The sequence below is a fragment of the Zonotrichia leucophrys genome, chromosome 3 (assembly GCF_028769735.1).
Source record: "Zonotrichia leucophrys gambelii isolate GWCS_2022_RI chromosome 3, RI_Zleu_2.0, whole genome shotgun sequence".
Classification (NCBI taxonomy): Eukaryota; Metazoa; Chordata; class Aves; order Passeriformes; family Passerellidae; genus Zonotrichia; species Zonotrichia leucophrys.
In genome coordinates this window covers 84,135,469-84,159,916 of record NC_088172.1, presented here as the reverse complement: position 1 = coordinate 84,159,916, position 24,448 = coordinate 84,135,469, and the positions used below count along the sequence as shown (strand labels likewise).

General features: G+C 44.3%; 1 protein-coding gene across 1 annotated transcript; it reads right to left on the bottom strand.

Annotated features, from left to right (window-relative positions):
• Positions 1-24,306, bottom strand: DTL (denticleless E3 ubiquitin protein ligase homolog). Its single transcript, XM_064707025.1, has 15 exons — positions 24,204-24,306; positions 23,727-23,852; positions 22,806-22,904; positions 22,416-22,477; positions 22,203-22,323; positions 21,678-21,743; positions 20,435-20,550; positions 19,702-19,775; positions 18,684-18,787; positions 17,709-17,813; positions 15,258-15,370; positions 12,018-12,107; positions 10,093-10,231; positions 5,071-5,942; positions 1-3,570 (listed from the first exon to the last, which is right to left on the bottom strand). The coding sequence occupies exons 1-15, from the start codon at positions 24,247-24,249 to the stop codon at positions 3,502-3,504; spliced, it is 2,202 nt and encodes a 733-aa protein (XP_064563095.1). The 5' UTR covers positions 24,250-24,306; the 3' UTR covers positions 1-3,501.
• Positions 24,307-24,448: the final 142 nt, after the last annotated feature.

Below are 24,448 nucleotides of genomic sequence, written 5' to 3'. Positions count from 1 at the left end.
TTTCTTGTAGTCTGGGCAATACATAAATCAGAGAGGGAAAAATGCAAACCATTGGGTTCTGAGTTCTGTGAAGAGAAACAGAGTGATAATTTCCACTTGGAAAACTGTTAAGTCAGCTTCAGGAGAGAAAGAATTAAATTTGATTGTAGGGGACCTGAAGATGAACACCATTTCCCATTTACTGGAAAATAAATATTGGTGATGGAAAACGTTTAATATTTGACCTTGAGGAGCCTCTTCAGAAGAATTACACCTAAACCCTAGAATACTCAGCTACCAAATGCTTTTGGCAAATCCCTGGCTGGAAAACATCTATTTCTAAACAAAACTTTTTAAGAAATGACATACCACATGCAGAAAGCAACTGGAACATTTTTCAATGCCATGATGGTGCGTTTCTCTACCACCTCAGTAGTCAGGTTACAAGGTGGACACTCCAAGGTAAGATGGACCATACTGGAGATTCCAGCCATGTTCAGTGGCTGCAGAAACAACCATGCCAGAGGAAGACCCAAGCACTCCCTGACCAACAAGACCAGAAGCCAACTCCACACATCAAGAGGTAGTTTGACAGCACAGTCCCCTTGGTGGCAATGTTGTCCCCTCACGCTCACATCTGTCCCCTCCCTGGTTTTGGTCCATAACTATCTGCTGAGGCAGGGAACTGAGGGAATTAAATTTTAGGTTTTCTTGGCAGTTAGCTTCCCCAGGGGACTCTTAAGTGAGTGCTGTTCCCAGCAGAAATGCTTGCCCAGGCTTGCTGACCATGCATCCGTGCAGATCCTGGGAGTGCCGGCTCAGTTTTGCCCAGCAGGGCTGGTTAGCCCCAGTTGCTGTCAAGTTGCCCTAAATCCAAACTGGTTGGGTGCTCAGAGCTGAGCAGGAGAGGCACAACTTCCAAGAGAGCAGCAGCAACAGCTGATGGATATAGCACCATCAGGAACTGCTGCGGTCAGTCCCAAATCCCACTTGGCAGTCAGAGGGTAAACACTGAGGACAGAGACAGCACATCAGGAATGACTATCATCTGCCTGGAAAAACCTGGAGGATACATAAGGTGGGATCTACATGATCTACATACATATATAGGATTTGGGAGTAATATCTGAAAAGGTTTAATTGGATTATAAAACATGGAGGTCAGAGTTTCTGTAAATCCTTTAGAAGGAAAGAAAACTCGGAGGTATAGCTTGCTGACATATGATTTGTATCAGCAATTTTTCCATGCTTTTGCAATTTTGATTTTATCACAGATAAGGTCAAGGCAGTTGGACATATCATCCAGTTCATTCTCCTGGACTCTGAACCTGGTTGACACCACCTTCAGATGAAGAAATAAATGCCTGGTGGTCCATAAAACAAAACAAGTCATTCCACTAAACAAGTATCTTCTATAAAAGAAGAAAATCTCACATGCCCATGGAATATTATTCATCCAAGTGATAAGTCATCACTATATATCCTCTCTAGGTAGACATTTATAAGATACAGAACATAGTGGTTTGGCTGCAGAACATTTCTGGAAGAGTAAAATACTATGAAAGAGTGGAGAAACACAAAATCCTATTGTTGATGTGTCTGATAACTCTCATGTACTTCAATAGGGTTCATATCTCTTTACTCTGCAACATTTTTTACAAACTGCATGGAGTAATCCTGCATGAAAGTCTGGTTGAAGCAAGGCACATTGTACCCCACAAAGTTGCTATAATAATTGAAATTAAGACAGAATTAAATCCCAAAACTACTAATTTTAGTTTATGTTTCTACTACTTCCATCTACTTCAATATCCAGAGGTAGGTTAAAATTGAACTAGCAGATTTTTTTATATTCCTGTTTTGCCTAAGATACTAGATCTATTCGGGTAGTCACTTTTTAAAAATCCTTTTTTTTAAAGAAGAACTATAAAAAATGCCTGAAGCATTCATAGGATGATGGCCTGTAATTCAGGAAACAAGAGAAAGCTGTTCTGGCCCCTATTTGTACACAAGAGCTCATGCTAAAAGATGCAACGTGATAGTAACTACTTTTGTTTTTTTAAAAAAAGCACATTACACATTTCCTTTTGCTTCATAGCTGTAGCATGCCTTTTGTAAAAGCCATTTTCTCTCAAGTAATTTATTTCCTTGCAAAATACAATCTACCACATAAAATACAAACCAGCTTGTTTCCTTCTAATCCCTTTCAGCTACCATACTTTCCAGTGTTATTGAAAAGTAGAGGTTAAAATTTAAGATAGAAAACATAAGTTAGTGGAATCATATCCCCTTCATATACCTCAATTCTTCTGCAGTGGAAAAAACATAATAAGGATTCAAAGGGTTTGATTGGTTTTGAAGTTCATGGGAATGATTGCACTAGAAAACAGAGTAAATGTTACAAGATAAGATAGAGGTCTTCTGCTAAAAGATCCTAGGGAAAGCATGGCTGAGGAATTAGTGTCATTAGCCAGTGATCTCATTTCAGTGACTTTGTTCTATCAGCACTGGGGACAACTTACAATGGCAAAGCCTTTAATATTAACATGTAAATGCTCTCAAGTGCTTTCTAAAATGTCAGTTTTCTCTCCCATAATTTACAAGGTATTATTTTGTAACTACTGTATTATAAAACTGTTATGAAGGTTAAGTTATAAGCAGTTACTAATGCCTTTGCTACAGGCTGAACCTGTAAGAGCTGACTGGCAATGGGCTGTTAAGGGATGCCTGTTTAGGACAGATCAAACTAATTTTGTGAACACACCTTGCCAGTATTTTATTTCAGTAAAGTGGTAAGCTTTTGGTCTTAGGAGCTGTAGTGCTGATGGTTCAAGAGGCAGCTAAGTAGGTAAATACAGCAGTTTCCAGGGTGGGAGAAGAAGGGGGATAGCAAGGGGAGTACAGGCATTATGTACTTGATTAAAACTTTGTCTCTTCTTACACCATAGTCACCATTAAATGGATGTGGGCTATTTAAAATGTTTTTAGATTTAATTAACACATAGCTAACTTCCTTGCTGGAAGCAGGCAGTCATTGCAGTACTAGAGGAATAACTGTAGAAATGCCATTCAGCATGAAGAGGCTCAGGTGTACCTCCAGCAAATTTCTGTACATACATTCCAACAGTTACTTTTCAGGAGAGTGTAATGATTTACACACTACTCTAAAGCAGTGGCAGTTTGAACAGCAGATTAGTAACATGAACTGACAAGCTGTATGTGCCTGCCAACAATACACAGCAGAGCTGTGTCTGTCTTTGGACTAGAACAGTTGCCACGTAAAAAATACTTTGTTTATAAAAAAATACATACCTTAAGTCAGAAACAGACCATGAGTAAGTATTGTTTTTACACAGCCCACTTCAACTGATAACAACTTTAAAAATGGGAAGACTAAAACCTCAAGTCTGTGAAGGTCTGACAACAAATTGTGTAATCCTGGTGCATTGTTGTTGGCATTGGTAAGTCTGGTTGTGACAGCCTGGTGTCAGCATCCCTCAGGTGCAAGTGCTGCACGCTGCTTCAGTCATTCTGTGGCTTTCTGTGGAAGTATGTGCAGATCTTCCTCGTGGAAACTGAAGTGGCTGCAGCCTAGCAGGAAATAAAACCAAAATTAGCCTGAAACACTTTTAGGTGAACAGCTCATATGCTGCAGGAGTATCAAAAGCATCCCCTCCACCATTGCTCCAATTTGCTCGGCTTCCCAACTAGAGAGTAAATGAAAGGTTCTTTACTACAACGTGTCTCACAGGGAAGAGGCCTCCTATCTACAGGAAACCCTGTCTAAATCCTGGGGTCGTCCCACTGCCATGAGAAATGCACTCCAGCTGCAGTTTCAGCTTCCCCACAGCAGGTAAGAGAGCTGCAGATTTCCAAGATACAGCAAATTCAATGAATGCTGTTGGGTATTCCTGGCATCTCCTCAGGCTATGAGAACAACACAGGAGCATCCCAAAATCTGAATCAGGGCATACTGGGCAGGAAAGGTAATTGTTCTATAGTAATCTCTCTCCAGGGCAAATCCCTCTGTCTTGTGTTTAAACATGTACAGCATAAAGCACAAGTAGTCACAAGCAGTTGTAGGTTTCCTATAGCCAAGGTTTCTTGGTACAACCCAACATGAGGAGTCCAGCTGCTATGAATAACTTCAGGACTGGTGCTTTGCCCAGGTTGTATCTGATTAAAGTGGAATTTCATCCCTTGGAAGGAATGAAATCAGGTAAGAAATGAGATAAGCCTCAATGATGGCAACAACTTTAGCATCAGATATCCAAGAGTACAACTAAAATTTGATAACTGAAAATTTACCTAACATTTACTGAAATGAGACTCAGACAAAGACACTGGAGGACTTGGGAGTCCAGGGACAAGTCAAGTTTGGTTTGTTTGAGAAAATGTAATTGTAATTTCGTAGTTAGGCCATCATGCCAACATTTTTAGCTGCTTTATAAGCTTAACTTTAATTTCAGATCCTAGGATGAGCTCTGTCCCAGCCTTCCTGTACACCAAAAGTAGGATGATGTAGGTGAAATCCTGCCCTCTCACTCTTACATACTTCTTGTTTTCTTCTAGTTTTCCACAGAAGGAACTGAAGGCATTATTTAATGCCCCACAGTTTTAACATGGGTAACAAATTCTTTTGCTACCTGAGCTGGAAGAGAATTTAGCTCTTTCTTCCAGTGTTTAAGTAGCTTTCCCGTAACATAAACAGGCAGATGTGATGGTGATCGCATTAACAGGAGATCTGCCAGGAAAGCTGTTGGCATCATTGTGCCTCTCAGAGTAGAGCTGTATTTAAGATGGCTACATCCTTCTAACATCCAGCTGGGTGCTGCAAGGATCTCTGAGCTCCTGTGTGCTTAAGTCCCTTGAAAATGAAGGACACATCATAAAAATTCTGTTCCTGCATGGAGAGGATTAGCAGATAACAGCATTAATGTATCCAGCTTATTAGGCCAGAAATCGTCCCTTTTGTCCATAGTCACAGGGATCAGATAATTCTCTGTTTCTGAGCAGGAGGGAACAAACAAAGGAAGAGTGGCAGCTAGGAAGAACTTATTTCATGAGGATGTTGTTGGCTGCCCTACTTACAGTTTTTGGTGAAGAGGCCACTGCCCCAGACTCGTGTCTCTTGGCACCAGGGCTGCAGGATGACAGGGGGCTGCTGGACGTGCTCTGGCTGCCAGCTCTGCCAGTCCGTAGCTTCTCTCCCAGAGCAGACAACCAATTTTTTCTTTCAGGAGAACTGTTCTCTTTATCTACTACCTCAGTGTCTTTCCCACGTGGAGATCTGAAAAGATGGGGGGAACTTTCAATGCCTGATGGATTAATATGACTTCCAGAAAGGGAAGGCTCTTTTGGGCTGTGGCTGGAGCCTTCATGGTGATTACAGAAGTCAGCCAGGCTGAGAGAGTCTTCATCAGAAGCCTTTTGGTCTGGAACCAAGTGACATAAATTCAGCTTGGATTTCTTAGCTGCATGGTCCAGCTCAGTCACACAGCTACAGCCCTGCAGACACTTCTGCCCTGCATCAGCCTCCTTGCTGCAGTCAAGCCTTCTCTTGGCACGCTTTTCAAACTGTGAGTGTGGCACTTGAGGAGGGCAAGCAGCTTCCAGGAGGCCCTGGGTGACTTGGGTGACTTCTGCCAGGGCTTTTCTAGGAGAAGGAGCCTTTTTCTCCACTTCTGGAGGAGAAGAGCAGGGAGTCCTTGTAACCCAGTGTTTGATGGACATCCTGGAGGAAGGGATCGGTCTGGGGGACGCAGAGGGGCTGGCTGCAGGTGCCTGGGCTGGGGTGGAGGCTGTGGCGCCCGGGGTGCTGGGAGCAGCAGTGGGAGTGCAGGAGGGCAGCGGGAGGTCTCCGCACTGCGTGGGAGCGCAGGCAGCCGGCCGGGGGGAGGAAATGCACGCACTGCCCACTGTCAGGGCCTTGGCAGGAGTGCTCTGTGGGCTGGCTGCTGGCCCTGGGAGGGGAGAAAGAAGTAGGCTGATGAGGAACACAGAACAACAAATTAAGGACAGTCATTTTAAAAACACCTCTTCCAACCAGGAGATGAATCAGTGCTGACCCTGTGGGTCAGATATACCCTTTTGAACTAAGAAGTTGTATAAATCCCTCTGATTTTGGTTAAACTGCTACAAGTCCTTTACAAAATCCTGTATCACACTGATAAAGCATAATGCAGTGTATTTGTGTAATGTCTGACATCTATCTCTTTGGTAGTGAGAGTTCTTACATGAGCTACAGCCAAGAAGAACAGACAAAACAAATCTTGAATCTTCCAAGGGTATCTAGCCTTGCTGGAGCTTTGGATTTTGCTTTTCCAGACAACTGCCTGGCAGAAAGGCTGGTCCCCACCTGCCCTGCATCCTTAACAGCTCCATAAGTGAGCTGATGGACAAAGGTACTGCAAGCAGGTCCCATGGCTAATTACAGTATCAAGGAAGCCTTACACTGTGATGCCCTAGCATTTAAATAATGCTCCAAGTGTTACTGGCTGCAGATTTAAAAGATTTTTTTTTTTTAGTGAAGAACATTCTTTCATTCTCTTGTCTTTTTGATGGCGGACTTTCTGCAGTGTTGTATTAGAAGGGAGCCAGTAGCCATTTACCACACCCAGGGAAGCTTGAGAAATTCTTCACCTGCTGAACAAGGACTTAATTCCAAAGGAAATAAAATCTCTCAACAGATGATTCCCAAGCAGGTATTTCACAGTGGCTTCTGAGCTCACTAGCCAAGATATAAAAGTCCCTGCTTGTAAAAGAGAAATTTTGAACACTCAGAAAACACCAGTCATAGGTAGGGACATAAGGACCTCACTAACAACAGCGGGAATCATACACAGCAAGGATCTCGGTCTGCAGCAATATTAGAGAGTGTTATTTTAATTTTTTCAAATCTCCAGCCCCCTTCCACAGGGAACACATTAGTAGGTTTGTAAGATGCCTGCTTTCATACGGCATTCACATTCTCTGAAAACATTCCTTCGTCCAGGACTTTTCTCCTGGGAAGCTGAGAAGCCTCAGAGAAATCTTATCTCATTTGCTTCTCCTCTGTTTTACTCATGTGGAATGTGTTTGGAGATTGTTTACGCACAGGTGATTGTTTCATTGCATTCTGGTGTGAGTTTTGATTCTTTGGCCAGTCAGGGCCAAGCTGTGTCATAACTCTGGAGAGAGTTACGAGTTTTCATTATTATCCTTTTAGCATTTAGCAAGTATCCTTCCTGTATTCTTTAGTACAGTTAGTATAGAATTCTTTAATATAATATAGTACAATAAAGTAATAAATTAGCATTCTGAGAACATGGAGTCAGATTCTTCATTCCTGCCTTCGTTGGGACATTCCCAGCAAATCCAATACTTTCTCATTCTCCTAACTCACAGTGATGCAATTAAATGGAGTAGTGCCTTAAGTTCCCCTGTGCACTTCCACTGCTGGGCACAAGAGCACTAAAATTTTTGTGTATACCGGGGCTCTAATCCCAGCTGCCCACTCTAGAGCACTAGCACTGCACTATAAAGCACTTCATTAGAACAATGGGAAGTCTAGTGTGAACAACCTGCCAGGTTCTTTACAGTGCTGGGCAGTCTCACAAACAACATGTTGAGTGAGCACCCACAGGCCTGGTTATGTACCATCCTAAAACTCTTCTGACCCTTTCACTGTATTATCTAACCAGTATCCAAAATACAAGTACTGCTGCATCAGAGCAAAACTGAATAGGACCCCACATTAAAGGATCCCACTATCCATAACTTCAACACAAAAAACAGAGTTAAAGGCTCCTTTCCTGATAAAATTTGCTACTTCATAACAACTTGCCTCTATCTGGGCTATGCAAATATAACTGCCAAGATTTCTTCTCCTAATCTTTGGTTTAATGAGCACTTACAAGACAATAATAACTCAGCTGGGAAATTAGTTGCACTCAAAAATCTAAGCTCCTGGGGGGAAGAAAACAGCAAGCTCAGCAACTCTTGATCCATAATGATTACTACAAATTCATTCAGCAGAAATATTGCATGACTAGCTGGGTATGGGCACTTTGAATCCCAAACTGGTCTGAAAGTTATGCTGTGGACATGCTGGATGATGGTAAAAGAGTTATCCTGGGAGTAGGATGAGTGTCATGGTAAGAAGCAAACACAAATCTGAGGTAAAGAATATGAAGATCAGGCATTTTTTTTCCTAAGACTGCATGCATTATTCAGGTTTCTACCAAGCTAGTTTGAAGCTGTTTCCATTTATGCTGCCACTGCACATGGTAGAATACTGCAAATACCTGCAGTCAACCTGCATCACACCAAAGCAGGTTATTTTGGATGTTTCCTACCTTCTCTGCCACAAATCTTCTAGAGTGGTATTATCAATCTCCAGATTTAAGACTCACAAACTGTCCATGCACAGGCCTGCTCTAGAAATTTGGCTACACAAAACCACAGAGAAAGTAGTACAATTTACAGAAACCACAAAAGTAATTGCCAAAGAGGAAACTCTGGTTGCTACACTTGATGAAATAGGTCAACAATCAATACACAACCTCAATCTCCAAATTTGTTCGTCTGAAATGGGTGGGGAACTACCTAGATTCATCTCAGCAGGTCTGAAATAGTCCTCTGCTTGCCAGCTCTGAATTAGTCTCTGCAGATAACTCCTATATTCTACCAGCACGTGTTTTGTGTTCAGGAGCCAAGGTCAGCAGGAAGCCTGCTCTTGTGTTTGCAGTGTCTGTGTACTTCCTCTTCCCTCCTGTGTTACTTTCATGCAGCAAGAGCAAGGAGAAATAAGTAATTTTTTCTGGTATTATTGCCAAAGCTGACTTGTAAAGTCTTAGTGTATAAGATCCTTTAGATCTCATGTTTTTGGTCTAAACCTATGCTTACTTCTATTTTTTCACTAGGACACAAAGATATTTTTGAGCCCTCTCTGAGGAGGCTCAAAATACAAAACAATTACCAGCTATGTAGTGGTCCTGGCACTCTCTCTCCCATTGTCCTGCAAACTTCCTGCTAGACTTGTTACTCACTGGCAAAAGGTTAGAGGTAATGTTATCCCATTAGTGGGATTTGGAGACCTTCAGCCTTTATTTGTGCTAGCCAAGATGAAATTCATTTGGAGGGTGGCTCAGAAAGATAGGTGGAATGCAGGAAGTCACAGCAGCAGCTGCTGGGAAGCCATTGTATTCTCAGTTTCAGAGCTACTCTACAGAGAAGCTCATCTTACTTCACTTTGGGGGAAGGGCACCTCCTCCTTTCACCTACTCTACTGCAACAAAATGCAGGTTACAGACAAATCAAAGGTAATATTATGACCAGGTTTCCTTTCTTCTGCTCTAGTCACCTGCTTAGTGACCCCCTTCTCTAGAGAGCCCACATCTGCTTGCTGGCTCAGAGCATGCTGCACAACTTGTCTGAGTGCCCAGGCTTTGTAGAAAGGTACTGCATTTGTTCACTCATGAATAGATGATTAATTCTGGGACATTACAATCATCACAATTGTCTACATGTTTTTTTGAAGTACTTTCACTACACAGCATTTCATTTGGCTGTATATGGTGAGTAGCACTGACTGAAGCTGAAGAAAGAGAGACAACACTGATAACTGCACCTGAGAAATAACTCTGTGCACAGTTCAGCTATGGGCAGAAGCAAACAGGTCAGAGTTCCAAGGCTCTACATGTGCTGTCAACCCTTTGCTGGGTAAACTACCAAACTAGAAAAGGCACATGATCTTACTGCTCTTGGTTAGTACTTGATAGGAAAATTAAAAAAAAGTGAGTTGTTGCTCCTTAAGTGACATCTCCTTCAGCTGTTCAATTATCAAACCCTGCCCAAAATCCGCTGAAGATCTGGCTGCCCAGCAAGCTGTGTCAATGAATATCTGCTTTGACAGACTTTGCCATACTTGTGAGCTACTTCAGCCAGCTTGTCCTGTTGATGGCAGAAGCATTTACATGTAGAAGTGCTTGTCTGGCTATATGAGTAATTGCCCAATATGACAAAAACCTCAGAAGGCTAGTAAGACAAGCCAAAGGCTTTTGTTGGTACAGAGAACAGACAAAATTCAGCAGCTGTGTTGCAGAGCAAGGTTCCTCAGCTCAGGGGCCTTACCTGCTCCATGCTGTTCGTCTGGTTTCTTCTGAGTGACCCAGCCCACCAGGTTGGCTTTCCTGGATACTGATTTCTCTTCCCCAGGACAACGTTGTAGGCGCCAAATCCTCACACTGTTGTCATCAGAGCACGTGGCAATCTAAGTATAAAAGTGTGTGTTAGAGTGACCAGGGCATATCCTATGGATCACTGGCTGAGTGAACTGAACAGCTTCATCCAGCACACCACACCACTATGAATGATGGTGAAGCTTGGCTGAAGGGGTACAAGACTGACCGTTAAACAATAAAAATAACCCAACTCTATTTCATTACTGCATAAGGCAGCAGTATTTGTTTTCAAGCAGGCAAGGCTGCTGCACCCTTGTCTCTCTGCTCTAGAAATCTCAGCCACCACCAACCATTTGCTTTGCATGGCTATGTAAGACAATGCTCTGCTCAGAGCACGGCACATTTTGGGATTTCCAGCCCTTGGTAGACAAAAGCAGCCACGACCCTTTGTGCACCTGCACCTTAATCTGCCTCCTTTGCTGAGGACATCTTCTGCCTGGGGAGAAACATTTGCAGCACACCAAGAAGGTGACACTGGATGGCTGCTGCCTGAGCTGTGCTATCTCTCCAGAGTCAGATGTCAGCAGCACCTGGCAGAGAACCCAACTCTGCCAGGAACACAGCTCTAGAGTCCTGCTGCAGCATCACATGCTCCAAAAAGATCCCTGGAATCCTGACCAAAGAAGCAGCACCCATCTAACCCACACTTTATGGCTAGCGTCAGGCAGATTAGCTGGCAACTCAGCAGGGAATCAACCAGTAGAAAAAAAAAAAGAAATGCTGTGGTGAAAGTTCACAGCAATCAGATTGGGGCAAGTGTCTCTACTCTGACTTTTGTCACACCAATGTTGTCCTTACCAAAAGCAACTTTGCTCCTTGTATCACACCAAGCAGCTTCCTGACCTGTGTTAGCTCCATATTTTCCACTTTTCCTCATGCATTGGCATCTGAACAATGGCTGCCTATTTCTTCCCTGTGTCAGTAACAATTTGAAAGGCTGAATTGGTTTGCATTTCCAACACATCATGAACAGGATGCTGGGCTACCTCTAGATCACAGATTTTATGTGAAATGTCAGTTCTCATGTTGTGCATCTTGCACAATGAGAATAATTCCTGATGTCTCCCTGCAAGACTCCCACCCTCCTACACTGTAATGCTTTTGTGAAGCCCTGGTGCTGCAATGGAAGCTAGGGAAAGAAGCTGACTTCTTTAACATTGTGGGGTGGAAGGAACTCTGGCTGTCCTTAGGACACTGCTCAGGATTTTTCAGGGTTATTTCTAGTTTTGAGCTAGGCCAAACATTTGAGCCAACTTCCTACTCCAGTTGTTTTCCTTTCAGTGACACCTGGTGCATAGCTACTGACCTGATTTCACTGGAGGCTCTTTTTGTCATAAAAGCAGCTCAGATTTTGAAAAGAGGTCACAGTGAAAAGAGTCCATATGTTTCTAAAGGGCATTCAGAACTTCTTGTCACTCTGTACAAGATTAGCAGATGTATCAATGGTCCGAGGGAAAGGAAAATGTGAATATTGCACAACAAAACAAGCCTTTGGCTTATTAAAGCCCTGATTAAATTATTTCATTGTCTTCTCTCTTATAGGTAGTATCAAGCTCTCATCAGGAGAGGTCTTTACTGATTTGCAATTTCTTAGGATTTCTCAATTAGCCAAAATTATTTGGAAATAATAAAAAGGTTCTGATACATTGTGCTAATATGACAAGGGTGGATTACTGTCTCCTAAATGAACATTTTAGAACTGACTGACTAAAAATTTCCTCCCAAAACAACAAATGCTGCTGTCATTTTGAAAAGCAGATGTTGTCACATCACACCTATTGTTTCCCAGTAAAAACCATTTTGCAGAAGACAAACCTTAGTGAAGTCTGAAGGACACCAAGCAATGGAGGTAACTTCCTGAGAGTGACCAAGGAGTACCCGTGGAGGAAGGCTGGGCTCAGAAACCTTAAAAATTCCACAGAAAAACAGGCAAACAGTCAGAAGGCACACAGCCTAATGTACATCTCCAAGAAAAACCCCATATCCCACCTGTGAAGCATATGGATACTTCCCATCTTTCCTGTGTGAAATGCTCTCAGCCTGTGAAGTCCTAAGAAGCAGTTCATGGAAACACTTGTTCAATTCCTGCTCCTCACAGGAATTCTGCCTCCAGAGTTGACAGTCCAAAACATGACACAAACATTTTAAATAGCTCTACCTGTTCCAGGTAAGATGTTGGGAACTCATATTTTTAAGCAGGTTAGGCAAATATATTCTGCTGCTATTTTACCAATGTCCCAATTACAGGTCAATGGTTTATTAAAAAAACGAAACCACTGCCAACAAAATCTCATAGATGAACCTCCACTGGCTTCAGAACTGGCATTTCTGCAACTGCCAAGTGCCTGTTCCTTCTCCAATCAATCAGCTGGACCAGAGACCCTCTTAAGATTCATAGGAAAGTTCTCTCAATAACTCACATCCATTCAACTGATCTCCACTTCTCTCACACTCTTCATAAAAATCTTTCTCCTGTATTGCTACTTATCTTTGACTCCAGCTCCTGTAGGTGACAGACAGAGCTGAAGCCAGCACTAAGTGGCCCAAAGAAGAAAACACACACACATGAACACACACAGTTTTGCTTGCTTTCAGCAGGCAATCCTTTCTGGAGCTGTGAGTCACCATCATTGATGTGACATTATGAGGGAGATTTATCAAGGGGATTTGCATAAATGACTAAGGGAATGAACAGATCCCTGTTTAGGGAATAAACAGGAGATCTTGGTGCAGAGAACACCTTCACTTACAGTTAATAGCAGTCTTGCTATTATACATTCATAGCAGCTAAAACAGTGGTCCAGTAGCCTCTGATTGCTGGAAGGAAAGGAATTACTCTTTCTAGGACATGGTGGTTTTACACTATAGCAGTGTAAATTAAATGAACTATACTATTCCTGTGAAGTGAAGAGGAGGGCAGAGCTATGGCTGTGCCCATGTGTTTGGCAGAAGACTGTCAGGCAGTCTGCATGGTAAGTCAGGATTAGCCCCAGCACAGGCTACTTGTTGCGCCAGAATTGACAGGATATTGTTGGGGAAGTGAGGCCTATTGTGGAAAGGTTAAAAAGAGAAACCTAGGAAATGAGACCTTTTTTAGTTACTCTCCTCACTGGAAACAGCTGTTAGATCCATTTTCAAGATGCAGCCTAAAATGGTGTCTATGGCTTTGTGCACCATATGATACAGAAGCACCTCCAGTCCAGGGCTGGGACACACCAAAGCACAACTTGATATGGTTTCCTGGGACTGATCCACATCAAAGGATTGAAAGAACAATGGAAGCACAATCTACAAATGGTATTGTTTTATTACCAGGAAGGTACCTCAGATAGGTACCATCTTTGTGGAGAAAAACCTCTCTGCTCTTCAGCTTGTATAATCTTATGGTCGTTCAAGAGTGAGAGTTCATCAATTGATGAACTTCTAATTTAAATAAAACCAAACCTAACACAACAAAAGAAGTATTTGTTGCCTGGAAGTGACTTGTAGATGAAAATAGACTGAAACAGCATCCTTGTCAGCAGTAACTTCTATCCACAGTGGTTCTCACTCAAATACAAATTTAGCACTGCTGCAAATGTTTCTCAAAGAAATCTTTTAAGTGGAAAAGGTATTCCTCTGCATTTCATTCCTCTCTATATACAGAGAGAGCTCTTCATTTAGGTCCTTATAATATCACCTGTTAACTACTCATGCATCATCTAACCATGGTTTTCTTCACAGCATAGTAAGTCCTCGTGCCATGAAAAGATACATATGTTTCAGAGACAAATCTGTCAACATTTCAATTAAGAAGCCTCTGAATACTACAGATCTTGAAAGAGACAAATGCACTGGAAGTCCCACTTTCTAATATGACTATGGTATTAAAATAAAAAGTAATCATCTGATGATTTATTTTATAAATATGCAATACGATCTGTCACTCATATGTGATAGCAACAGAAGCCTTCCCTACATGAATGCATTTTAAATGTGCTCAAATGCTTAAATTTTGAGATATAATGACATCCTTGAATACTCTCAACTGAGTCCCAGCCTTTGCTCCAAGAGAGTACAAAACACATGAATGCAGAATGTGCAAGTCAAGTTCACACAGGCATTTTTGCTGAATTTGCACAGAACACGAGGAAGGTTAGAATGACACCACTTGGCACAGCAATCCTGCTACCACACTCCTGCCCCCACTGAGTGAGCCACCCAGCTGCTCCCAAGTGCTCTCCAAAATAAAGAGGCTACGTGCTCAAACCACAGCCTCAGCAGGCTGGCCCGCTCCTCTGAGAGGTGTGTATTTTACTCTCAAACTCGTTGTGAAATGGATGGACATGCCCTAAACAACATTCCCTAAAAGTTATCCCAAAACTGTAATAGGCAGTCACCTGTGCTTTCTGTCTGTTCTGCTTCAGTAAGTTCACTCTGTTCCCTTATGAGAACATGAAGAGCAGAACTTGAGGCATGCCTTATTCTGAGGTGCCTGCTACTATCTTGGTGACATTTGCATTTCCTACACGTCCCTGCAAGATGTTAAGTGACGAAAGCCCTCAGCTGTCAGACAGTGCTTTGGAATTTTGCTGAAAGCTCTGGTGAGCCCTTGCTGTAACACAGAGGCTTTAACTACTGTAAATTAGGCATGAGAAAAAGCTATGTCTGAAGCAGAGCCGGAAAAGGGAGAGGTGGAGGGAAAGTGTGCCCTTTAAAACAATTAAACTTTTAGGTTTCTGCTAATGTGCTCTGTTGCTAACTATGAACTGAGAACTGTCTGTCTACTTGTCATAGCTGCCTGAATCAACAGGACTGAAAAAGGATTTTAATGCCCATTAAAACCAGATTAAGAACAGCAATTTGCAATAAGCAGCAGTGATGAGAGATGTACTGATGGCAGGAGGTTAGCTCTGTTTTACATTAAACAATTACACGAAGCCTTGACAGCAACATACACACTCCAGGCACAACATGCCAGGAGCTAACCCCACGCTGCTCTGGGAAGGACTGGGAAGTAAGAGGAGTGTTCTATGTGAACATGAAAAGCAAAAGCAGCTGCCCCCATTGCCTCACCTTCCAGATGTAGGCATTGCAGTCACTCGAGCCACTGACCAGGAACTGGTCATCTGGGCTGGTGCTGGATTTGATGTAAAAGGTGGAATTCTGGTGTCCACTGAAAACTGCCACTGTGAAGAGAAAATAAAACACAAACCTCAGTAAAAGCCCCACTCAATGCATAGCCCTGGAGTCAGTTGTACAAGGAGGGCTGATCTTACAGGCTTTTCCTGCCTAGCCACTTATCCTTTGGAGAAAGTGGTTGCACTGCTCCCTTGCTCTGGGGTTCTGGCAGCAGGAAGTTTTCTTTATTCAACTGGAGCCCTTCAGGCTTCCCAAACAAACCAATGGCTGTTTCATTAAAGCTCAACCTTGACCCATATGACAAGCAGGCTCAGCCCTCACCTGGGCTGCCCCACTCCTCTGGTTCAGGTTCCTTGTCTCTTTCTCCCTCAACCACCATCACCAGTCCCACTCCATCAACAAGGGCAGTCCTGCAGCAGGAGCCTTCTTCCACACAGGTGGCACAAAGGCACTGGCTGCTCCTTCCTCCTGCTGCCAGCAGCTTTATTTCATCAATAAAACCTGTATTTCATCAGTCATGCTCTCCAGTATGTAAAGCCTCAGTAGTGTTTGCTAAAGGCCTGAAACCATCCCCCCAAATGGCTGACATGGCTGTACCACAACGGCCTCTACTGGCATGAGAGCCAGGTGGCAACAAAGGCACTGGCTGCTCCTTCCTCCCATTGCCAGAAGCTTTATTTCATCAATAAAACTTGCATTTTATCATTCATGCTCTCCAGTATTTAAAGCCTCAGTAGTGTTTGCTAAAGCCTTGAGACCATCATCCCAAATGGCTGACATGGCCCTAACACAATGGTTTCCAATGGCAGGAGAGCTGAGTGTGATCTGAGTGCTTGGCTGCACCATGTCCTGTCCCCTCATGGGGCACAAGGCACAGGGCTCCCAGGGCAGCCCAGGCTGGGCTCTCCTCCAGCCCTGTTTCAGTAGTGGCTCTCACAAAGGAAACAGCCCACAGACCAAGAGGACATGTGGCCGCCTTCGGTGGCCTTTGAAGAGCTGCAAGACCCTTTGATTTTTTTGCCCACAGCTCTCCCGGTGCAGGGGCCATCAGACAGCGAATCCCTCCTAAAGCGGGCAGCAAGTGCTGTTACAGGAGGATTTCCTGACGAACTAGAGCCATCCCAGGGCTGCATGGGAGCAGCTGCAGCCGCGGTGAGGGCGGCCCAGGGGGTGGTGAGGGCGGCCCAGGGGTGGGCGGGGGCGCTGCCCTCTGCTGAGGGCAGCCAAGGGTGGGAGGGAGGGTGCTGTCCTCTGCTGAGGGCGGCCCAAGGAGCAGCACAGGAGCTGCATCCAGCTGGAGCACAGGGCAGCACAGGAGCTGCATCCAGATGGAGCACAGGGCTGCACATGGCTGCACAGGAGCTCCACCCAGCTGGAGCAGAGGGCAGCACAGGAGCTGCATCCAGCTGGAGCACGGGACTGCACAGGAGCTCCATCCAGCTGGAGCACGGGCCTGCACAGGAGCTCCATCCAGCTGGAGCATGGGACTGCACAGGAGCTGCATCCAGCTGGAGCACGGGCCTGCACATGGCTGCACACACAAGACAAGAGCACCATGAGGAGCCCGAGGGCTGCACTGGCCACAGCCTGCTCCTGTGAGGGACAGGACAGACAGCACATCCCCACAGAGCAGCCAGGGTTAACCTCACAACCAAGCTGTTAACATTTACTAATCACAGCAATTCTCCACTTTGGAAGTGTTCCCACCCACCAGACTGCCTTCCTGAGCAGACAGAAGGACACATTGTTCATTTCATTTCAGTTAACTGAGAGACTGAGAAAAGGAAATGGGAAATGAATTATGTGTCTGCCTGGAATGCATCTAACAAGTTTTGCCACGGGCCTATGGCAAAGCAGCTTCATGCACCAAAGGCTCAGGGCCATCTTGTGCATGTAAAGGTCAAAGCTGCAGAGCTGAAGGAAACCAAAAGGATGAGGCACCTCAATATGCTGGGGATCCTTTCTTCCAGAAATTGTGGTATAAGTTAAATTGAAAAGACACCTTAAAATATCTGAAGATATCAGGTGATCACTTTGAGTGGATTCATATCTAAAAGTCTGACAAACCAGTGACTGCCAGTAAGCAGAGGATTCAAACTTGCTTCAGGCTGCATAGTAGGCATTCCTCACTGGATAACTAGAGCTAACAGGCAAACTACCATCAGTCTCTGTCTCGGTGAACCTCTATCTGCCATTAATTTCATGTGGATGGCTTAACATAAAATGTGGATCTGTCCTGCATAGCTTTGGAGATGAGAGCATGGAATAGGTTTCCTTCAAGCTTTGAACCTGGTCCATGTCTCTCTGTCAGAGAGACACACTTGCCTTTCTAGGCTTTGTAACATCTACACTTTTTGCAGCTATTTCCACAGATTTCATGCTTACCTGGAGTGGTCCTTAAACTTGTCATATTGAACATGTAGATACTGTCATCAGTGCAGTTAGCAAACAGATTAGCACCAGTGGAATCCAAAACCAGGCTAGAATATCCTACAGAGAAAGAGAGAAGTTCTTCAGAAAAAAACAAAAATTGGAAAAGAAATAGTCTCAAAGAAATACCCAGAGAAGGAAATTTGGAAAGGATCTGTAACATGTATGAGATTGTCATGGTAAAGTTTCTATGTTTGACACAGCACTTGCTGAGGAAGAAATGTTTCTACAATAGCATCTACATTTTCTCATGAGGATTCAGGGAAAGGATTTAGAAAGGTATTGCACCTTCAGAACAGGCAAGTGATTTATGTGATAGCTTCAAACAGATAACAGGAACAACCAGTTGTAGAAGCAGAGATGAAAAATAAAGATGCTCATGCTTTGGTAGAACAAACAATTCTCTGATTTGCTAGTGATTCAGGTTCAAGAAAAATCTTTCCCTTCAGGCAAATTATTTCACAACTATCTCCTTGGAATGACACTGACCATTACCACATTGATCAGACAAATCATCAGGAATTACTGTGTTGCATCAGAGCATTGTAAGGTATTAAAGGTACAAAGAAGACAGAGAAACATGGACAAGTGTACTATCATTTTTGATAGCAGTTTCAAGAGGTGATAATAAAAAAACCCAGTCCAGTCTGTTGTCTTTGCAAGATACAATACAAATAAAGTTCAATCTGAATTTTACTCGTATCAAAATGACTAGCTAAATTCCTCATCAAGAGCTCTACTTTTCTCCACTCTGTTTATGAAAATGCACTGCTGAAGCTTCTGCACATTTTTATCATTGAAAATTTATATTAGCAATGAAAATACCCTGCAGAGTTTGCCAGTCTGATCAACAATTGGCTATAAAGATAAGAAATGTCACAGACAGTACTTGTTAAACTCTCTCTGCACTATAGCACGTGCAGTGCTCACCAAGCCTGCGAGTGCTGGTCCCAGGGTAGCAGAAGGAGCGCAGGGGCAGCGGGTCCTGGCGGAAGGCAGCGTAGTTCCTGCGCAGGTCCCACACCTTGATCACGCTGCAAGAGAAAAGCACCAGTGCCTTCAGCTTCCTCACTTCCCTTCCCATGCTCCTTTAGGAGCACAGAAATCAGGGTGCTCATGACTGAGGAGTGTCAGTGCTAAGGAGACAACAGCTGAGCAGGAGCAGAGCTGTGCTGAAAGCCAAACATTGCTCTGCTGGCCATGGGTGAGGAGGCAGCACTGCCTTCTGGAACTAACACAAGACAGAACAAGAGCCTAGAAGCCAACTTCCTCCAGTTAGTAAAAGGAAACACATGGATGCATTTATACTCCTGATGACTAGTTTTGGTTTGTAGTTTTAAAAATTAAGTCTTCCAATTTTTTTGCTTGCTCTGTGGGAGCAAGTCTCTGTCATGAACCATAGGCAAGAGAGTCAATCTTATCTGCCGCAGAAAGGCTCTGACCACATTGAACCTGCTAAAGAATCAAGTCTAAGAGGATCATTTCCATGCTGATCATTAAGAGAGTTTGCTCAAGCTCCAAGATGCTGCAAGGGATCTGGCACCTAAGAGAATGCATCTTTTGTAACTCAAAGCAACATTTTCTCAAGCATGCCTACACATGTCCAGGCCCTGACCACCCACCCACACCCATACAGGCTGTCTAACAATAGTCTGTCTATGTGTGGTCTCATAGGTCCATGAGAATGGAGAGAGAGAAGAATTGCTCTCATTCTGCCCCACAGCTAAGACTAAAATGAGCATTTACCACATATCACAGTTTGTCCAGTACTGCAATCTCCAGCAAGGGAGTAAAGTCAATGCAAGCTGGCAGCATAGCTGTTGATTCCACCCAGCAGTAGCTCTAGGCCTTGTTGGCCACTGAGTGATCTTAGAGAGAAAATCTCCCAATGTTTCTATGCCACTGAGCACACAGAATAGACAGGAAAGCAGGCATCCTCCTTCCTTACCCATCAACAGCTCCTGCAGAGATAAGAGTATGCTCATCTTGAAGCAGCACCACAGTTACACTCTGCTGGAAATCCTTAAAAAGAGAAGAAAAAAGAACTTTATTTTCTTTTAAGGTCAGCGAGATCTTAGTTCAAGGCCATGTGAATGCAGGGAAAACCTCCTCCTAGGCAGGCAGCAGAACACAGAAACAGCAGATGTCATTTAGGACACAACAATGCTTTGAACACTCCCTCCAGTGAAATTGCCACTGAGAGATAAGTGTTTGGGCAGCAGTTTGAGATTACATCTTTCAGCTCACAGATAAGAGAGCTGCCTTCATCCCAAGGCCTAATAGATCAAAAATGATCAGGTCTTACTCCAGTAAGGCAGTAATTTGTCTGGTCAAATTAAGGGGGCAAAAAAAAGACAGAAAAAAATGTACAACTCTCCCTATCTCTCCCCTCAAAAAGGGAATGTTTTCCTCCCTGGGGAGGGGAAAAAAAACCAACATATATGTTCATATAGCATTTGCCCAAAGTTGGCTTTTATGGCCCGTGGGTTGTTAGGCAACTAAACAATGTCTAAAATTAGCCACTGCAAATGACCATGACAAAAAAACCTCATCTCTGCAAAGATAAATGGAAGTATTTACCATGTACAAACCACATATTTCTCACTCTATTTGCTTAGGAAGAATTCTGTGAATAACACTGTCCCCAGAAGAGACATTTTGTTTCTTGCCCAGACACCCACCACCAAGGGAGCAAGTCCTCTCAGGTTCTGCCTCTTCTTCTTTGGTTTGGAAGGAGTCTGCTTGTCAGCCACGTTGTGTGCTCCACTGATTTGATTTACCTGTCTGTAAAAGCCATCTGAAAGAAATCAAAGACATCTCAATTATTAGTTTACATGCAATTTTGCTATCACTTTAATAAAACAGACATCAGCTTGGGATTAGACCTAAAAGGTGGCTTAGTTTAAGCTTGAAAATTATTACTGTATTCTGAAAACAAAAACTAATTACATACAAAACCACTGAGAAGAACACACTGCAAAAACCCAGAGGTCAGTGTAGCATGGACAATGAAACTAAAGCTGATCTAGGCAGGCTGCCTTTGGAAAATGCTACCCCTTGGTCTTTTTTTCACATGAATCCTGATCTGGAGTGTTCAACCCACCTCATCCCAAGCAGAACTGCCTCACTGGAACATGCCCGGTGCTTTTCCACTCTATTTTATATTTTCATGTTCAGCCTTTTGTCTGATACCTTGTGAAATGTACTGCCTTACTAGAGTAAGGGAACTTTTCTATTTCTTTTCCTACAACTTCCACTTCAATCATGTGGAGTCAGTCAACTTTTCCTTCACTGGCCTGTTTGAAAAGCCAGGAAATCTGGGACAGATGGAAGAGCAAGACAGGCAAAGAAACTGCTGTGACAGGGCAGGGAACTGGGAAATGGCGTAAGGGGAAGGGGCTGGAGAAGGAAAAGCTCCAGGAAACAAAGAGGAGCAGAATGAGCTCACATCATCTTCATAGTAAGTGTTCCCACAATATATTCAGTTGCTACCAGCACTCACAAGCTCTTTTTTTCTACACTTTGTACCTTCCTTCCTATGCTGGCAGGAGTCTTTCCAGCTTTTCCTCACCCCTCTGGATGGCTCTGACCTAAGCAATCTCTCCTGTCTCACCTGCTTTTACACTGCCCTAGCAGGATGCATTCTGTACAGCCTCACCTCCTTACCTACACACAGGGAATTATCAAACCAGCCTGTGGTTTGATGCTGCACAGCTGGGACTGCTGCAAAGTGGAGAAATGCATTATACATAGGTAGCAGAGATACCTATTCCATCCCCTTACAGTACCTAAAGCAGTACAGTTATCTGAGAATCCTCTGCTGCCTACATTGTAATCAAAAATATCAGTCCAACCAGGCCATCTGAGCAATCCTTTTACATGAGACACCAAGCTTTTCTGATGCATAACTGAAAGTTTATTTACCTTTCTTGTTGCACCTGGTATCCCAAACCATGATGTTTCCATCTCTCCCTCCAGTACAGAAAACAGCTGAGAGAAAAGAAGTGTTATTAGCTTCCAAAAGCATTTATTTAATTAAGTGAATGCAGTACAATGCCATCAGTGTACCTGTCTCTCCTGTCCCAACACTTGGGATGCCAATCCTGGAAATACAAAACTCAGGCCATTGTTTTGCCATGCTTTTTAATTTGTTCCCTTACTCTTGCTATCCTTTTCTTACTCCCAGTAGAGAAAGCAGCTTATGGAAAGCATATTCACACCCTTGGGTATGGAAGCAGATCTTATCTTTGCCCAAGATCAGAAATGTGCAGATTTTAGCATCAGGACTCCATCAGGTTCCAGCTAGACAGTTTTGCTTTCCTGGCTGGGTCACGGCTCAGGCCTGTGCTATTGGTACCTGTCAGCTTCCAAAGACCTTTAACCCTTAAAGTACTTTGCCAGAGGTAAAGAAGAAGGAAAAACCAGACAACAGACAATATCAACATTTACCTTTCTCAAACCTAGAAAAAGCAACTGACTTGAGGCTACACTGGTGACCTTTGCATATGCCAAGAAGCTCGCCAGCTCTCACATCCCACACCTTGGCTGTCTGATCTCCTGAAGCAGTGACCTTCAGAGGGAAAAATAAAAAGCTTCAGTCATTTTCTGTACACAGTTGCCAAAGCATTAAAAAAAAAAGTCAGATGGCAAAAAACTGCTTACAATTCTGTGTTCTCCCGGCACCCAGGCAAGGTCAAATACAGCATTTGAGTGAGCCTGCCATTCTAAAAAGAAAGCAAAAGCCAAGACTAGTTCAGTGCATTGAAGCATAGTGTTTTGCAAAAGACTAAATGACATCAGACACTGAAATCAGAAATCTTGTCAACAGTTTGCCTTAGGCATGAAAGACAACACAGAAAAATTCATCTACTACTGCTCATTGAAGAGCACATTCATGCTGCTGCTTTGTAAAGAAGACTCAGCAAACTATGTGGAAGAAATAAAGTACTACCTACAATTTATGTTTCAAGGACTTGCAAAAAGCTCTCCTTGATTCCTACAAATCCCACACTTGTCACATCAAATGAAGATCACCTTCTGTAGAACATCTACCTTTAAAGATGAGCTTGCTGGTGGTCTGTGCTTCAGTATCATACAGTCTAACAAACCCTTCTTCATTTGCAACTGCCAGGATGTGCTCCAAATTTGGGGCTGAAAAGAAATTGAAATATATTATGTAGCTAATAAAAAATCATGCCCATGCTCTTTGTGAAAACCATAGGTGCTTTAAATAGGGAATGCAGCAAATATAAAACTGTGAAATAAACAGCATTTACATAGCAACCTAAGTGTTAAAATACAGAAACACTGGCAAGCCTTTTTTCTAGATGCTCCATTCAGGAATGACTATACATGGGCAATCAAATGGCTCCAGAAGCAACTTTTGAGATTACACCTCTTTCACCACCTATAACAGTTTTCCAGTTACAGTTTTCTGTATCTAGAGTACCTATCATCTACAGCCTCCAGCATTTTCTGTGATCTGACCTGGAAAAGCAGGAAGCCACCTTAGAGAAATGTAAAGTCTCAAGCCAAAACTAGAGCACATCAAATGAAGATGTTTTGCCCTAAAGATCCAGGAGCTTCATTGCTTACTCCCTTCCCCCATCATGGGGAAATGCCGTGTGTACAGCACAGCCTGGTGACATCCATCCATATCTGACGTCTACCTAATGCTCTCCACCCTATTATAGCCTTTATATATTTTGAACAAAGCCCAGTTTTTCACCTATGTAGCCTCACACTGTCACCAAGAGGACACACCTTGAAACACACCCAGATGAAACAAAGAGACACTAAAATAAAAGCTTTACAGTTGCTTCTCGGAGGGAAAACTTTCCATCGGTATCTAGGTGCACCACGATCCAAAGTTTATCACGTGTAGGAGCAAGCACACTGCAGGAGTAAGCTCACTTTAAAACAACAGAGCCCATACCCCGGCCCCGCAAAAGGGCTTTCAGGAGGTGACTTTACCTGTAGAAAAGGCGCAGCCGAAAGGAGGGACCGGCATTCCCGTCTGCCCGTAGGACAGGTGATCATCTTCTCGGCTGCACTGGTAGCCCTCCAAGAGATGCTGCAGGGGAAGCGCTGAGCACGGACCTACAACGGGACAGACGGACCGTAAGCGCCTCAGACACCGCAGGCTCGGGCGCCACGAGCCGCGAGGCGGCCGCCGCGGCTGTGCGGGCGGCCGGGGATGGATGGGGACGGGAGGGGGTGTGGGAAGGCGCGGTGGCAGGGGCAAGGCGCGGTGGCGGCGGCGACAAGGCGCGGTATGCAGGGGCAAGGCGCGGTGCCAGGGACAAGGCGCGGTACTTAAGAGGCAAGGCGCTGTGGCGGTGGCAGGGGCATGGCGCGGCATTTAGGGGCAAGGCGCGGTATTCAGGGGCATGGCGCGGTACTCAGGGGCAAGGCGCGGTGGCGGTGGCAGGGGCAAGGCGCGGTACTCACGGGCGGGCGCGGCGGCGGCGCGGCGGAGCAGCGCGCGGCACAGCATGGCAACGGGAACACGGCCGGGGCGCACGGCGCCAGCTCCCGCCAAACCTCCAGCCCGCCAAGCGCGCCGCGCGCCCTCATTGGCCAGTGGAGAGCGCGGAGGGCTGCGCCCGCCTCCTCTGATTGGGCAGCGCTGAGAGGAGGGCGGGGCCACCAGGCCGTGCCCGCCGCCCGTTCCCGCGGCCGCGCTGGGCGGGCGG

What these genes read in the sequence shown, in the direction of transcription:
- DTL (XM_064707025.1), bottom strand. Translation starts at nt 24,249, where the DNA reads ATGCTGTGCCGCGCGCTGCTCCGCCGCGCCGCCGCCGCGCCCGCCC. An exon ending in TGCCGGGAGAACACAGAATT is followed by an intron (nt 22,324 to 22,415) that starts GTAAGCAGTTTT and finishes TTCCCTCTGAAG; the next exon opens with GTCACTGCTTCAGGAGATCA. An exon ending in TACCAGGTGCAACAAGAAAG is followed by an intron (nt 20,551 to 21,677) that starts GTAAATAAACTT and finishes GATTTCTTTCAG; the next exon opens with ATGGCTTTTACAGACAGGTA.